This window comes from Sceloporus occidentalis, unplaced genomic scaffold (genome assembly GCF_023333645.1).
Source record: "Sceloporus occidentalis isolate IW3139 unplaced genomic scaffold, rSceOcc1.0.p SCAF_6, whole genome shotgun sequence".
Classification (NCBI taxonomy): Eukaryota; Metazoa; Chordata; class Lepidosauria; order Squamata; family Phrynosomatidae; genus Sceloporus; species Sceloporus occidentalis.
In genome coordinates, this window is record NW_028316986.1 from 52,537,865 (window position 1) to 52,555,150 (window position 17,286).

General features: G+C 42.4%; 1 protein-coding gene across 1 annotated transcript in view; it reads left to right on the forward strand.

The window, feature by feature from the left end:
• The first annotated feature begins 667 nt into the window (after positions 1-667).
• LOC149310732 (alanine--tRNA ligase, mitochondrial-like) overlaps positions 668-17,286 on the forward strand; it is a 42,934-nt gene continuing 26,315 nt past the window's right edge. Inside the window, exons 1-9 of the mRNA XM_089529447.1 lie at positions 668-916; positions 2,746-2,934; positions 3,308-3,453; positions 9,830-10,024; positions 10,805-10,949; positions 12,446-12,591; positions 13,172-13,280; positions 13,700-13,738; positions 16,228-16,339. Coding sequence (XP_089385573.1) covers positions 668-916; positions 2,746-2,934; positions 3,308-3,453; positions 9,830-10,024; positions 10,805-10,949; positions 12,446-12,591; positions 13,172-13,280; positions 13,700-13,738; positions 16,228-16,339 — 1,330 coding nt within the window. The remainder of the gene's footprint in view (positions 917-2,745; positions 2,935-3,307; positions 3,454-9,829; positions 10,025-10,804; positions 10,950-12,445; positions 12,592-13,171; positions 13,281-13,699; positions 13,739-16,227; positions 16,340-17,286) is intronic.

The following is a 17,286-nucleotide window of genomic DNA, read 5'->3' on the forward strand; positions in this document are numbered from 1 at the left end:
GTAGCTCCATTGTATGGAATCCTGGGATTTGTAGTTTTACAAGGTCTGCCAAAGAATGCTGTTGTTGTGTGCCTTCAATTCGTTTCCGATTTATGGCGATTTTCTGTTTTTCCTTGGCAAGATTTGATCAGAGAAGGTTTGACCTTGCCTTCCCCTGAGGCTGAGAAGGCATGACTTGTCCAAGCTCACGGCTGAGCCAGGATTTGAACCCTGGTCCAACACTCAGACCACTACGGCACAAACTACAAATCCCAGGATTCTGTAACATGGAGCTGCGGCGGTTAAAGGCTGTGTCCATACTAAAGAAATGATGCAGCTTAACAGCACTTTATACTGCCTTGGCTCAATGCTATGGAACTGTTTTGTGAGACATTCTCTGTCAGAGAGCTCTGGTGCCACAACAAACTACAATCCCCAGGATTCCCTAGTACTGAGCCAGGGCTTTTAAAGCAGTCTCAAACTGGGATTATTTCTGCAGTGCGGATGCACCCCTAGCGGTGTCATTTATTATTATTATTATTATTATTATTATTTCCACAGTGCAAGTGTACTCATAACCGCGCTGTCCTCTCCAGCAACGAGGACTCTATTCTTTCTAGCTCTACAGCTTTTTTCTCAATTCCAGCCCTGAGAAGCAAAGGTTCCCATAATTCCGCCCACAGTTAAGATGGCGGCGGTGGCGACAGGAGCTAAGGGTGCCGTGGTGGCGGGGCGCTTTCTCCGGGCCTCCCCCGCTTGGTACTGCAGCTCTTGCCAGAACTGCCGGGCTCCTGCTTCCTCCCGGCCGTCCGCGCGGGTGCGTCAGACTTTCGTCCAGTTCTTCCAGGAGAAGTACGGGCACCAGGTCGTGGCGTCGTCCCTCGTGCGCCCGCGAAATGATCCCGGGCTGCTCTTCGTCAATGCAGGCATGAACCAGGTACGACCCTGAAAACGGTGCGGCAGAAACAAAGGCCCGCAGAATGGTTCCTACGCATAGCTTCCCTGCTTGGGGAGGTCTCTTCTTCACTTTAAAGGGGGGAAGGGGGACAGAGTGGCCAGACTTGGGCCTCGTTTTCCAGGACCTGCCCTACATTTCAACCTTCTGTCCAGGAGGGATTCCAAAATATCTTCCCATTTGAGCATGATGAAGAAGCATGGATTTATATTTTATAGGCAGGGTGACCAGACTTGGTCCTCCTTTCCCTTCATTTCAGTCTTCTGTCCAGGGGGAATTCCAGAATAATTCCTGTTTGAGCACAACGAAGAAGCATGGATTTATATTTATATGCAGGATGACCAGACTTGGTCCTCCTTGACATGTCCTTCATTTCAACCTTCTGTCCAGGAGGGATTCCAAAATGTCCTCCATTTTGAGCAGGACTATGAAGCACGAGTTTATGTTTGTACTAGTGTTTTAGCTTTTTAGTGGGCCCAGAAATCTTTTGTCTCACAAAACTAAAAAGTGGGTTTCCGTGTCCAAGAAGGGATTCACACGCTGGTCTCCCAGTGCCCTATTCCAGTACTCAAACCATTGCACCATGCTGGCCCAAATATTTATAATGAGATGAGGGTGTAGCCACACTGCTGAAATAAAGCAGTTTGGCACCACTTTGACTGTTACGACTCTGTCCTGTGAAATCCTGGGATCTGTAGTTTGGTGAGGTACCAGAGCGCTCTGGCAGACTGAACCCTTCACCAAACTACAAATTCCAGAATTCCACAGGATATGATCATGGCAGTTAAAGTGGTGTCAAACTGCTTTATATCTGCAGCATGGAAACGAGGTAAGATTTTGTACACATTGCCTGCTTTGTTGGATGCAGAAAACATCAATGAAAGCTGATGTTGTAATAAATGTGTTTTTTCTTATTTAGGGCCCCCAAGACTTTTCATGTTCTTTCGCTGCAGCAGACGACTCCCTCCCTGCTGCTGCCACTCATTCCATATAAGATCGGGCAATGTGAAGCATGTAGGATCACATGATTTAGATGTGGATAGCGTGTTCATATTGAGAGTACTGTAGTTGTGAAACTTGAGCAGTGGTGCTTACTGAAAACAGGCCGTTTAATTTGAGGCGATCCAGAAAAACTCCTAACTGAGAGCAAAATAACCAGAAATTCTGTTGTAAGATTATAACTGTTTCCTGGTCCAAAACAAACTGCAGAAATAATCAGTTTGAGACCACTTGGACTGCCCTGGCTCATTGCTAGGGAATCCTGAGAATTGCTGTTTGTTGTGGCCCCAAGGTTCTCTAAATGTCTCACAAAACTACAGTTCGCAGAATTCCCTAGCATTGAGCCAGGACAGTTAAAGCACTCTCAAACTGGATTATTTCTGCAGTGTGTTTTGGATCTTGCTGTTTACAGCTTATTACTTCCCAAAAAAGCCCCACGCTTTGAGAAAGGAGTTTCTTTTGGTTGTAAAATGTCAAAATGCTACCATGCATGAATAAAATCTGGTACCTAAGTGGAAAACTAAAAGGTTGGTGGATAGCAAGATTTGTTTTGAGCTTGTTTAGATACTAATGCTGAAGTGATAAAAACAATAGTTAGATTGGAATGGAGATTTGTACAGAGAGCCACTGAGCCAAACCAATCTGTGTTATATAGCTCACTTTTTCTCATTTCCAATCCAGATCAGGGGGAAAAACTTAATTTTTCACTAGCATCAGTTTAGATTTATATAACAGGTTTCTAGCCTGACCATCCCTCATCCACAGCTCTGATGTAGGTGGAATTTATTTTGTGTTCCATCTTATATTTCCAGTTCAAACCCATTTTTCTGGGCACAGCAGATCCCCGGAGTGAGCTGACACGTTACCGGCGAGTGGTGAACAGCCAGAAATGTGTGCGGGCAGGTGGGAAGCACAATGATTTGGAGGATGTGGGCCGAGACGTTTATCATCATACATTCTTTGAAATGCTGGGCAATTGGTCTTTCGGAGATTACTTCAAAGTAAGAGATTGATCCATATTCTCTTTAAAAACATATTCTATCTTCTTGATGGTATTTTGGTTGTGTTTAATACTATGAACAAAGTTCTTTAGGTAATGTTTTATAGCCAAACCACCTGTTTTTAGAGCTGATTGAAAGATCCACAAGTAGAATCAGGAATAGTTGTTTGTGGGTTTTTTGGGCTTTGTGGCCAAGTTCTGGAAGAGTTTATTCCTGACATTTCGCCAGCATCTGTGACTGGCACCTTCAGAGAACACAGCCATATAGCCGGAAAAACCCACAAAAAACTATGGATGCCAGCTGTGAAAGCCTTCGACTACACATTGAAGAATCAGGAATGTTACCATCATTTAATTACTGTCTTCATTTCCAGGAGGAAGCCTGTAAAATGGCATGGGAGTTGCTAACAGAGATCTATGAAATCCCAAAGGATCGCCTTTATGTAACCTATTTTGGGGGAGATGCCACACTTGGTCTATGTGCAGATGAAGAGACAAGGGAAATCTGGCTTAGCTTGGGGTATGTATATGACCAGAGAAGATGAGAAAGCACTTTACAAAAGTCTAATTCAGTTTTTGACCAGAGCTCATAGAATCATAGAGTTGAAAGAGACCAAAGTGCCATCGAGTCCAACCCCCTGCCATGCAGGAAATCTAAATCAAAGCATCCCGACGGATGGCCATCCAGCATCTGTTTGAAGACCTGTAAGGAAAGAGATTCCACTACACTTCGAGGGAGTGTGTTCCACGGTTGAACAGTCCTTACGGTCAGGAAATTCCTCTTAATGTAGAGGTGGAATCTCTTTTTCTGCAGTTTGCATCCATTGTTCTAGTCTCTGGAGCAGCAGAAAACAAGCTCGCTCCCTCTTCAATATGACATCCCTTCAAATATTTAAACAGGGCTATCATATCACCTCTTAACCTTCTCTTCTCCAGGCTAAACATATCCAGCTCCCTAAGTTGTTCCTCATAGGGAATGGTTTCCAGATCCTTCACCATTTTAGTGGCCCTCCTTTGGACACGTTCCAGTTTCTCAACATCCTTTTTTAATTGTGGTGCCCTGAACTGGACACAATATTCCAGGTGAGGCCTGACCAAAGCAGAATAGAGTGGCACTATTACTTCCCTTGATCTAAACAATATATTTCTATTGATGCAGCCTAAAATCGCATTGGTCTTGTTAGCTGCCGCATCGCACTGTTGACTCATGTTCAACTTGTGGTCTACTTGGACTCCTAGATCCCATTCATATGTAGTTTCATTCAGCCAGGTGTCCCCCATCCTATATCTGTGCCTTTCATTTTTCTGCCCTATTTCTCCGTGTTGAATTTCATTTTGTTAGCTTTGGCCCAGCTTTCTAGTCTATTCAGGTCATTTTGAATTTTGATCCTGTCCTCTGGGGTATTAGCTACTCCCCCTAATTTGGTGTCATCTGCAAATTTGATAAGTATGCCCCCAATTTTGTCCTCCAAGTCACTGATAAAGATTGAATAGCACTGGGCCCAGGACAGAGCCCTGTGGGACCCCACTGGTCACTTCTCTCCAGGATGAAAAGGAGCCATTGTTGAGCACCCTTTGCGTTCAGTCGGTCAAACAATTACAAATCCATGTAACAGTTGCCTTGTCTAGCCCACATTCTACAAGCTTGTTTCAAGAATGTCATGGGGAACTTTGTCAAAGGCCTTACTGAGATAAGGATATACTATTTCCATAGCATTCCCTTCATCTACCAAGCTCATAATTTTATCAAAGAAAGAGCTTAGATTTGTCTGGCATGACTTGTTTCTCTGAAACTCATGTTGACTGTGATTATGGAATTGCCTTCTAGATGTTCACAGACTCTCTGTTTAATTATCTGCTCTAGAATCTTTCCTGGTATTGATGTCAGACTAACTGGACGATAATTGTTGGGATCCTCTTTTTTCCCCTTTTTGAAGATGGGGACAACATTTACCCTCCTCCAGTCTTCTGGGACTTCTCCTGTTCTCCAGGAATTCTCAAAGATTATTGCCAATGGTTCTGATATTATATTTGCCAGTTCTTTTAATACGCTTGGATGTAGTTCATCTGGTCCTGGAGACTTTTATTCATTTAGGTTAAACAGATATTCCTGTACTATCTCTTTACTTATTCTGTGCTGAAATTACCCTATTCTGTCCTCTGCTCCATTATCCTCAGGTTGAGCACCCTTTGCCTTTTCTGAGAAGATGGAAGCAAAAAAGGTGTTAAGTAATTCTGCCTTTACTCTGTCTCCTGTTAGCATTTTGCCATCTTCTGCACGCAGTGGCCCTAATGTTTCCTTCTTCTTCCTTTTGCTGCAGACATATCCAAAAAAGCCCTTTTTATTGTTCTTAACCTCTCTAGCAAGCCTGAGTTCATTCTGTGCTTTAACTTTTCTGACTTTACCCCTACATGTGCTCGCTATTTGTTTGAATTCCTCTTTAGTGATTTCCTCATTTTTCCATTTCTTATACATGTTCCGTTTAAAACTTAGCTCAGTTGAAAGTTCCTTAGTCATCCATCCTGGCTTCTTGAGACATCTCCCATTTTTCTTCCTCATTGGAACTGTTTGAAATTGTGCCTTCAGTATTTCCCTTTTAAGAAACTCCCATCCAACTTCAACTCCCTTCTCTTTTAGTATTGTTGACCATGGGATCATCCCCAGTATTTCTTTAAGTTTACTAAAATCAGCTTTCCTAAAGTCTAGAATGCATGTCTGACTATGCCTGACTTCTCCTTTCCATTGCATAACAAACTCCAGGAGTGCATGATCACTCCCACCTAAGGATCACACCACTTGCACTCCATTGACTAGGTCATCCCTGTTGGTTAGGATCAGATCCAAAATTTTTATCCAGATGCTGTCCACCTGATGTCCTGGATCTGTTCACTGGTGTAAGCATCCCTGACATATAAGGCTATTCCTCCTCCTTTCCTGTTTGGCCTGTTTCTCTTAAAAAGATTATACCCCTTTATTTCTACATTCCAGTCATGAGACTCATCCCACCAGTGAGGCCTATTATATCATATTTGTTTTGTTGTGCTAGGAATTCAAGTTCATTCTGTTTATTTCCCATACTCTGTGCATTAGTGTAGAGACATCGAAGACCATGTGTCCCTTTTACTTACTGCCTGTGCAAGTTTTTTGCCTCCCACTTTTGGGTCCTTGCACTATTTGCATTGTTCCCTCTATGTCAGTTTGACTATTTTCTCCAGCCCTTTGCCTTCCAGAATACTGTCTCCCTCCCCCGCATAACTCAGTTTAAATCCCTCCTGATCAAATTTCTGAGACTACTGGCAAAAACATTTTTGCCAACTGGCATGAGATACAACCCATCCCTTGCCAGAGGTCCCTCCTCATGCAGCCGCAGCCCATGGGCCAAGAATCCAAAAAGTTCTTGGCGGCACCATCTATGGAGCCAGTTCTTTACATCTGCTATTTTCTTCTCCCTTCCTGGACCATGCCCTTCAACTGAGAGAAGAGATGAGATGACAATCTGTGCATCCACCTCTTTCAGCTTTCTACCAAATGCCTCATAATCCTTTCTGATATTCTGAAGGCTGTGCCTTGCAATATCATTGGTTCCCACATGAACCAAAAGAAAGGGGTGATGGTCATTAGACTTGACAAGTCTTGTCAGTCTCTCTGTCACATCACGGATCTTTGCCCCAGGAAGACAGCATACCTCCCAAGACATCTTGTCAGGCCCACAAACCACTGCCTCTGTACCCCTCAGCAAGGAGTCGCCCCACAACCACCACACGCGTCCTCCAAGGCTTAGTAGCGGCTGTTCCCTTTGGTGGAACTCTCAGGGTCCCCTGCTTTGTCCCTGAAGTCTGTCTCTGTCCCTGCTGCTGTTCCTCATCATCCTTGATAATAGAGAGAGATTGAAATCGATTCTGTAGCTGCAAGCTCACAGAACGTTCCCTGGTTTCCCTACTTCTGTGTCTGACATTCCTCCAACTTTCTACTTCTGTTGTATGTGAAGTGGCCTCCTCCTCCCCAGCAACTTCCTCAGTGTGTTTCCCATCCTAGACCTCCTGGTCCATTCTGTTCAGGAGAACCTCCCGCTCCCTAAGATGTTGAAGTATCGATACCTGGGCCTCCAGCTGCTGTACTTTCTCTTCTAGAAGGGCTACCAACTTGCACTTGATGCAGGTGAAGTTCCCCTCATCCCTTGGCAAGAAGATAAACATCCCACAAGTGTTGCAGGTGACTGCAGCAGGGCCTTCAGTGTCCATACTGAGAAGCCTTAAGGAGGCACTGAAACAAGACTGTGGGCTTCCCCTGCTAAACTTGATCTTTGCCCCAAGTTCTGTTACTGAGGTCAAGTCACTGTAGAGAGCTCCTGGCTACTAGCTCCTTCGAGAGGCAAGTCTCTGACTCACTTCCTCTGAGGAAAAGTCCCCACTAGCCCCTTAAGGGGGGAAAAAAGTGAAAAATTTAAAGAGTCCCCCTCCAACAATGTTCTCAGGTCAGCTTCTCCTCTATTCTCCAAAACCTCCTTGACTATATAAGAAAAATTAAAATTCGTGCCTTTGCCAGCCTTCTGTAGAATTAGGGTTCAGGCTCCTGCCAGCAGAATGCAATAGCTCAAAGTCTAAGTTTACATCTCACCCAAACACATGGAGAAGAAAACCAGCCTTTTCCACTTCATATGCAACATGGCATGTATTCTGCTATAAAGTTCACAGTCCAAATACCATCTTCCTTTTCTTCCCTTTTTGGATTTCTATTTTTTTTTTTTTTTTTTGTGGGAAAGATCTTGGAAACATGTGAGCAGTGTCTGAAAATAGTGGGAAGTGAAAAAAGGGTGTTAGTTGCAGTTTTTACTAACTGTAGTAATGCTACCCTTGCTCTCCCCTCTCCTTGCCCAAATATCATGAAATGTATAAGGAACTAAGGTCCAAAACACATTGCAGAAATAATCCAGTTTGAGACTGCTTTAACTGCCCTGGCTCAATGCTAGGGAATTCTGGGAACTGTAATTTTGTGAGACATTTAGCATTGTCTAACAGAGAGCACTGGTGCCACATTAAAATACAATTCTCAGGTTTCCCTAGCCAGGACAGTTAAAGCAGTCTCAAATTTGCACCACTGATACTAGTAATACAAGTGAGTCTCCTTCTTTGGAGGTTTTTAAACAGAAGCTGGCCATCTGTTGGGAGTGCTTTGATTGTGTCTTCCTGTATGGCTGGGGGGTAAACTGAGGCCCTGTACAGATGGGCCAAAAAGCACGTACTCAGTACATGCTAGGGTTTCCTGGGAGCTTCCTTTTCAGACGCTCCCTAACCCTAGTACGCCCTCAGTACATCAAAATAGCGGTGCCAAAAGGAGCTCCAAAATGGAGCTTCTTTCACGCCGCGTATTGCTGGTGCGGCCTTTACATGGCCACGCCAGTGATACTGAGGAGAAAGGGGCCAAGCGGTCCCTTTCTCTGTCTCCTCGCCATTGTCGGGATGTCCTTGAGGCATGAAGCGTTTTGCCGCTTCCCCGAGGCCTGGAAAAGCGGCGTATCAGGGCCTCTGGGGCTGCCACTGTGGCAGCTCAGGCACTGATCCATTGAGGAAAGGGGCGGGTGCAGGCCGCCCCAAAGGGGCAGCCTATATCCCACCTTAGATGGCTCTTGTGGTCTCTTCTGAATCTATTATTCTATTATTCTAGTGTGTCTTTAATGAAAGCCACACTTGGATTATTTGGCACATTTTATCCAACGGTGGGTGGGAGGGATGGTTTTATATGTACAAAAGATTAAGAAAAACCAAACAAGACAAATAATAAAACAGTGAAAGACTTACAATGTATGACCTGAATCTAATTACTATTCCCAGCCTAGAGTAGACTTATTGAATTAGTGGGATTAACACGTGTGAGTTTGTTATTCATCTCTTGATTCAGTGGGCTTATTCTTGTTGACACTAGCAGTTCATTTTAGGTCTACATATTAACATGAGACAGAAGACTGAATTAAAAAAGAGATTAGAATACATAAAGGTTGCATGCTATCCAGCTCCAGTGAGTTATGCCCAAGTCCAAGTATTGACCAGGTTGTAACAATGAAAACATATGCCACATTCTGCACTTTTCTTTTTCCTGCCAATAATACTTGTGGAGAAGTAGCATCAGGACACCACACTCAGGTTCCTCAAGTACAAGCAGGAAGCAAGAAAGATATTTTCTCTTTGAGACAGTTTGGTGTAGTGGGGTTTGAGTGTTTGGGAGTCATAGGACTGTTACAGACTGCCAAAATAACGCTGCTTCGGGTCTCTTTGGAGGTATCCTGTTTAAATGATGCATGCATCCTAAAAATCCGGAAGCTGCACCAAAGCTGCACTCCAGCGCTTAGGAATGGAGTGTGGCTTTGGCGCGACCTCTGGACTCTTAGGACCCATGCATCATTCAAACAGCATACCTCCAAAGAGACCTGAAGCAGTTTTATTTTGGCAGTCTGTAACAGGCCATAGAAACCCACTGGGTGATCTTGGGCAAGTCATGCTCTCTCAGCTTCAGAGGAAGGCAAAGGCAAGCCCCCTCTAAATGACTTTTGCCAAGAAACCCCATGATAAATTCACCTAAGGGTTGCCCTAAGTGAAAAATGGCTTGAAGACACACAACATTGATAACTTCACCCTTCCAGTCCCCTGAGATTTGAATACTACTACTACTAATAATAATAATAATAATATATTTATTTATTTATTTGTATCCCGCCTCTCCCATTTAAGGATCGAGGCAGGTAACAGCAAAGAGAATTCCAAATACAAATCATAAAAATAAAAACAAAACAGTCCCCCAAACCCCCCACCCTTCTACCCTCCCTCCCAGGCACTTGGGCAAAGGATGATAGTTGGATGATTGTTCTGTTTTTATTAGTTGTTCTCTTCTTGCTTTTCAGTCTATCCCCCAGCCATGTCCTTCCCTTTGAAATGAAAGATAACTTCTGGGAGATGGGTGATACTGGTCCCTGTGGGCCCTGCACAGAGATTCATTATGATCACATAGGTGGTGGCAGGAATGCAGCAGCACTGGTGAACCAGGGCATTCCTGATGTGGTGGAGATCTGGAATCTGGTTTTTATGCAATATAGCAGGTAGGAGATGATGGGATTGCTTGGGTTCTGGGCTCATGCCAAAGCTTCACATCTTGTAAGGAGACTCACGTGTAGATCCTCTTTCAATTCTCTGTTGCATCTTTCTGCTTATGCTTTTTACTGTATAATTGACCCAAAAATCCTGTTGACTTATCCACGAGTCAATGTAAGTACTGTACTTTAACTCTTATTTTAAAAAAAGGAACCATCCCCAGGTAAAAGGCAAGAGTGTACTCTGTCCTTGATTCCCAAAGTGGTCCACGTGGACCCCCAGGGGTCCATGGGAGACTCAACGGGGGTCTACGGGGGTCTAATCTTCACATTTTTTGACGATTTTGGGGAATATGGTAGAAATGTAGCAGCAGGGGGTCCCACCGAAACCAGTAAAATTTTGAAAGTGGTCTACGAGAAAAAAGTTTGGGAACTCTCTCATCTATCTAATGTGAGCACAAACAGTAAGACAGCTAGAATTTTGTAAATGCTTCAGCACCATTTTCCTTTGCTTTATCTTTTAAATCCTTTGTTACAGGCCCATAAATTTTACCCTCAACTTATCCATGGGTCATATCAAAAGCCATAATTTTGGCCCCAAAACATGCCCTTGACTTATATATGAAGTCGACTTATAGTCGAGTATTTATGGTAATTCATCTTCCTCAGACTTTTCCTCTCCTTTGTCTTCTGTTACATTCTCCTCACCAGAAGTTTCATGAATAAATCCTTGGCCTCCAGCTCATCTCTCTCTTTTTTTTCCCCTTCTCTTCATTGGTGTGTTGCCAGGGAGGCTGATGGACAGTTGCGTCATCTGCCTCAACATCATGTTGACACAGGAATGGGCCTGGAAAGGTTGATGAGAGTTCTGCAGAACAAGCACTCGAATTATGACACTGACCTCTTCACCCCAATCCTGGATGCTATCCATAAGGTAATGATCAGGTGTGAGAGGAAACGACAGCTGAGACATTGGTGGGCAGGGATTACATGTAAAATCTGTATCCCCACTTAGTAGGCTGAAGCCTACACAACCTTTATGAATTTCTTTCATTGACCTGTGTGTCTGGCAATTAAATTATGACATTTATTATTTAGAGGAAGGGAAGAAAATGAGAAGCAATATTAGTAGCTGACCCAGGAGGCAAAGCTGCTGCTTCTGAATGACTAGAAAGTTAACACCCACTGGCTCCCTTTTTGATTTTTCATTTAGCTGGAAAGGACATCCACCCTGAGGAAAGAATGATGTGGCAGGCTCACAGCAATATACCTTTGTCTCTTTAGGCCTGGCATGGGCAAGTGTAGCCCTCCAGCTGTATTTGGGCTACAATTCCCATCAGATTCAACCCAGATAAGCAGTGGTTAGGGATTATGATAGTCCAAAAATACATAGAGGATCACAGTTGTGTTACACTGCTTTAGAGACTTATGAGGCACTCAACAGCCTGCCACGCCCTGGAATGCATTTTTCAATACTTCAGAGTATTTCATCAAGGTTTGCAGTGCAATCCTGTACATGTCTACTCAGAAGTAAGCCTTGCTGAGTTATTGCTTGATGCATGGCAACAACAGTAGAATCAATTCCTTAGAGAGGTGGTGTGCTCTCTCTCTACCCAGCTTCCTGCTGGGAATTCTCTAGCTGGATTTTCTGCATTGGACTCGATGGTCTATGGGCCCCCTTCCAACTCTGTGATTCTAAGAGCATCAGAAACTAGCCTTAAAAAGATAAAGCCACAACTCCCTTAATTTCTTTTCAGTGAGGTAACAGCAGCTGTATATAACAACCAAGGAAGGAGAACGGGGCAATTGGCTAGATTTTTCAAATATATTTGCAAGGCTGATGCTGTAGAGTAATGTTGGAGAAAGAAAGGGCTTATATGCAACCCAATCCCTTTCTAGAATGGAAAAAAATTAAGACTGAAAAATGTTTCCAATGATAAAGTGCCAGTCCTTGAGCAACAATTTACCTCTAAGTACCCTCACCCCCATTCACAGGCCAATGTGGAACATGGTCCTGACAAAATTGGCCCAGTCCCCAAGAAACCAAAACCAGAAGTAGATCCAATTAGTTCCCTGGAGGTCATCTTTTCTCACTTACCACTCAGTGCAACAAGAATCTTGCAGCTGCAGCATCAGTGACAGATGGCCCTCCAGCCTTTGCTTAAATACCCTCAGCAAAGGAGAGCATACCACCTCCCAAGGGAGTTGATTCAACTTAACCTTTTCTTGCCATTAGGAATCTCTTCTCAATATTTATCTAGAATTTTATTTCCTGCAGTTTTTGTTCTGGAGGTCTAATACTACACTTTAGAGAGAAATTAGACTCTTTGGATCATTTGAAGGAAACATCTGCAACATTCATGATAGGGAACTGTGCAGCATGGCTTTCCCATTTAGGGTTCCTAAAATATTTCTGTTTTTCTCTTTCAGGGATGTGGTGGGCCCAGCTACCAGGGCTTGGTTGGGGAGGCTGACGCTGGTGGTGTGAACATGGCCTACAGAGTGGTGGCAGATCATGTGCGCACCTTGTCTGTATGCATTGCTGATGGTGTTTACCCAGGCATGTCTGGTGCCGAGTAAGGAAGAAATGCATTAACAAGGGTTGGTGGGGATAGAAAGTTGACTCAAGTCTTAGAGGGAGCTTGAGCAGGATGGAGGAGATGTAGGGAAATTCTAAGGAAGAATGCTTTCTGAACAAACAAAAAAGTGGGCTTTCAGGCAGAAAAACTACAGTCTTGAATAGAGTTAGGAAATGTGTGTATATAAACATCTAAATCCTGCCTTTATAACAAAGGAGTCAAGGTAGTGTACATGGTCCTCCTCTTTTTTGATTTTTATACTCATAACATACTCATAGCCTATGAGATAGGTTAGGCTGAGGGATAGTTACTTTTCCAAAGCCACCCAGTGCATTTTCATGGTTGAGTGAAGATTTGAACTTGAGTATCATCAAGCCTAGTTCAAAGCTGCTACACCGCACTGCCTGTTGAGAAAAGTGCCAGTGATGATACCTGAAAAATATATGTGTGGAAAGTTAACAGGATAAATGCTGAGGGGATGTGGCTTGAGTGACTTTGTGAACATTGGATGGGGAAAGTGAAATAGCTTGCTAGCCAAGAATACTAACTCTGGGCGGACAACTTATCTTTCCTGTAGGCTTGTTCTGCGTCATATCTTGCGTAGGGCTGTAAGATTTTGCTCCGAAGTTCTCCATGCACCACCTGGATTCCTGGCCAGCTTGGTTCCTGTTGTTGTAGAAATCTTGGTAATTGAGACCTTATTATTCTGGCTGGAGTCTGTTGAGAATTATTACTGAATCTACAAAAGTATTACATGCCAGGGCAGTATAACTGAAAGGTTAGGGAACTTGGAATATGGACACCTGGGCTGCATCTGTATTCTTGTGTCTTGACTGAGTGGCAGTCTCCTGTCATGAAATAGTTTTTCCATCTGTAAAATGGGTGGTGGGAGGCATGTAGTGTATGTCATGAACAGCACTGAGAATAGCTATACACATCAAAGCTTACTTGTCATTTTCAGAAGCCTACCTTCTTTAGAGTACTGAAGTTCCTGACATGACTACAGTTTAAAAAGAAAAAAAAAGCTATTGTGTTTTATGTAGGGGAAATAATAGGAGAGCATGGACTATACAGTAATGCTAACAGCCTGATTCTTCCTTTGCAGGGAGATGCTTACCCAGAGCTAAGGAGGGATACAAACAAGGTGAGCAGCTGAAATAGAAGGCTAAAACTTGTATCTAGTAGAGATGTGGATTTTCTCCAAAAAAGCTGATTTGAAAAAAAATTATCTGATAACTTGATTTGAATGTTATATTCAAACATATTGGAAGCTTTATATGGAAATGACTTTATTCTAATATTTGTGATCAGGTAAATAGAATAGCATATACTTTTCCTATATTCAATAAAAAATGTTACACCTGAAAGAACGCTATTGTTAAAAGGGGAAAAAAACCACCCAGACAGCTGCAGCTGATGTAATATTATATTGGAACAAGCTAGTGTGCAGGGAGTGGGGGTCACACCCCTGTCTTTTGGCGCACCCAACGTGACACATCATCAACTTATCATTAACATTTGATATGTAGTCTGAGCTTTATGAATGTTTATGCTAGGAATTCATTTTTCTCAGTTTCAAAAGTGATATCTTTATGTTTTTTTCAAATAAGAATTTTAGTTATTTTTGCAGTTACACACTACCATGGCTACTCCCCACCACCACCAATTCCTAGAAATTAATCTTTCTTACTCATTCAGTTTTGTTCAACATACTGTATATCAGCCAGCAGTAGGTTTATGTTCTCTTTCTCATTGGAAAAGACTAATGGAAGAGACCAGCTAAGGATCTGCATGAAAGTGCCATGTACTGAGCAGGTGCATGTAGATGATTCAAGTGATTCTTATGTGTCATTTAAATGTGGGAGATAGGGTTTCCTTCTGTGCTACAACTAGCTTTATGTAATAAAACTGATTCCAATACTAGCTGTTGATTATATACACCTAAAACTCTGGAAAAAAGAACATGGGTTGTACAGAATATGACTACAGATTCGTACTGTATTCAGAATATGAAAACAGATTTTCTCTTCTACTTTGTCCAGTCTAGTATTGGAATTCTAATTTTTTAAAAATATAAATCAACATACAGCAACAATAAACATAGATGTGTTTCAGATCTCTTCTGTACTGTTCAGTTTTGCTAATATTACTCCAACCCGTGACCTTTATTCTGTTCTGAACAAGGCATGAGCAGACATAATACACTTACCTTCTGATCTTTTGTTCATATGCTGGATTTCCTCCAACACAAAAAAAGTCCACTGAATTTCCTGACTTGTGTTGGCTTAGTGCACTCTTATCTGTATAATACAGGCTTGGTGCCTGTATTATCTGTAACTGTATAGTTAAATCAGTTCAAAAGGAGACAGAAAAAATAGCAACTGCATTATTCCCTCATCTGCCTTTTTATTTATTAATATATTTGTTATATTTATATCCTGATTTTCCTCCTGTGAGCCCAAGGCAGCATATATGGCTCTCCTCCTTCCTTCTCTATTCTCACAATAACCATGTGAGATGAAAGGTTGGTGAGGATATGAACCTGAATCTCTCAAGTCCCAGTCCAGCAGTCTAGCTACTCTACTACATTGTTTGTCCTATCCTCTTGATTCATAGGTTAGCATAGAGGACAGTGTGGTTTAGCAAATGAGCCAGGGACTCATTCCCCATGTTTACGAATGACCCTTACTGCACACTTTAAACTATGCAATGAAATATGTACAAATATTTGGTAACTTTTTGGCTTGTCTTTTCATTAATGTGTCTGTCTTGCTTTAATATCTTCTGCATTAAATACTTTCTGTGTTAAACACCTTCTGTACTATTAGTACTATACTACTGTACTAGCAGTCTGTTTCCAGGCACAATTCAAAGTGCTGGTGATGACCTATAAAGCCCTATATGGCTCAGGTCCAGGCTATTTGGCAGACTGTATCTCCCTATATGATTCCACTACCATCACAAGCATGGTTGGTGGGGACATGAGAGAAGGCCTTTTTCGTGGCTGTCCCTAGACTCTGGAATTCTCTTCCTAGGGAGGCCAGAATAACCCTGTTCTAGTCATCCTTCTGTCGGCAGGCTAAGACCTGCTTGTTTAGACAGGCTTTTAAAACAGAAAGTTTTTAAGGCATGTGATGGGGTTTTGTTATATTTTTTTAATGTATTTTAAGTATTTTAATCTTTTTGAACTTGATTTAGCATTTAATTTGTTTTAATTATTGTAGTAATTTAATTCTATTTTAATATACTGTGGTGGGTTACAAACCGCCATTTTGTACGTATTCATTACATTAGGAAGGGGCGGTGCTTCTGCACCCCCCTAACCCTAGTACGTAGTGAATACGTACAAAATGGCGGCGGCTGTTCCACACGGCTGCCGCGGCTCCCTCACGGAGCAAACAGCAGCGCCAGCAGACCGCCGCAAAGCGGCGGTCTGTAACACACCTGTGTTTGTATGTTTTTAACTGTATGGTGTTTTTTAATGTTGTATGTCACCCTGAGTCCCAGCCTTTGGAGAAAGGTGGGATATAAATATAATAATAATAATAATGATTATGATAATGTATTACTATTTTGAAGAATGAGTTTAATTACTCATCTTCCGTCCTGACTCTAGTTCTGATCTTTCTACAGGTTATGAACATCATCAATGAAAATGAGGCTGCATTTCTGTCTTCCCTCTTGCGGGGACGCCGTGTTATAAACAGAGCACTGCAGCAGATGGATCATTCCAAAGTCTTTCCAGGTAAGTTTTTTCCCTCTTTCCATTATAGTTCAAGGAAGGTAGAGAACCCAGTCACATGCAGCCTATGACCTGCTTCTAGTTTTGCTCTGTCTGTGTTGCCCTATCTTTTTCTCCTTGGAAAGTGCAAAGAAGGTATCCTTGGAAGTAAACAGAGACAGTCAGACTTGAAGATATGTTCCTAGCTGATACATACAACAGTAGAGCATCAGTATTGATTTCTGATGGCCTTTTCATTTCCCCAAGACTCAAAGGTATTCCTACTTGTCTCCCAATTAAGTATTAATCACTCAGAAGGTTGCTAGTTTGTTTTATTTCATGGTGGTCTTATTAACCCAACAGTTTTAGAGGATTTCAGAGGACAAAATAATTTGTGTTAATTAATTGTGTTAATTCAATTAAAATTTATTTTTCAGGGCAGACTTTGCACGAGGTACTTGTTTTGAACTATAGCTCTCTAAATTCCCCACCCAACATGATCATTGTAACCCAAAATAACTTCTTCAATGTGTGTTGGAGAGACACACTGTGTGAATAGTACAAGCTAAGGAACAAACAATGGGACAACGATGAGGAATCTGTGGCCTTCCAGATATTGTTAGATTACATCTCCATCCACCCATAACCATCAATAAGCATGGCCACTGATCAAGACTGATAGGAACTGTGGTCCAACAATGTCTGGCTGGCTGCCTATGCCCTCCCCTTCATGTGCTATTTCTGTCTACCTAGAGATATCAATTAGAAACAAAATGGTAGGATAGGTAACTTTCAATCCATTCTTCCCCAAATGTATTCAGCTACAGCTCTCATTGTCCCCAGCCTGCTTGTTTGTCTCAATGAAATCCATCTCTTGAGAGCTCAGCTATTTTGAGAGGGATGATAATGGATAATTCTTGTTGTGAGTATCTTATCTGCATAGGTAATTCAACCTGCCTTTAACAATCAGA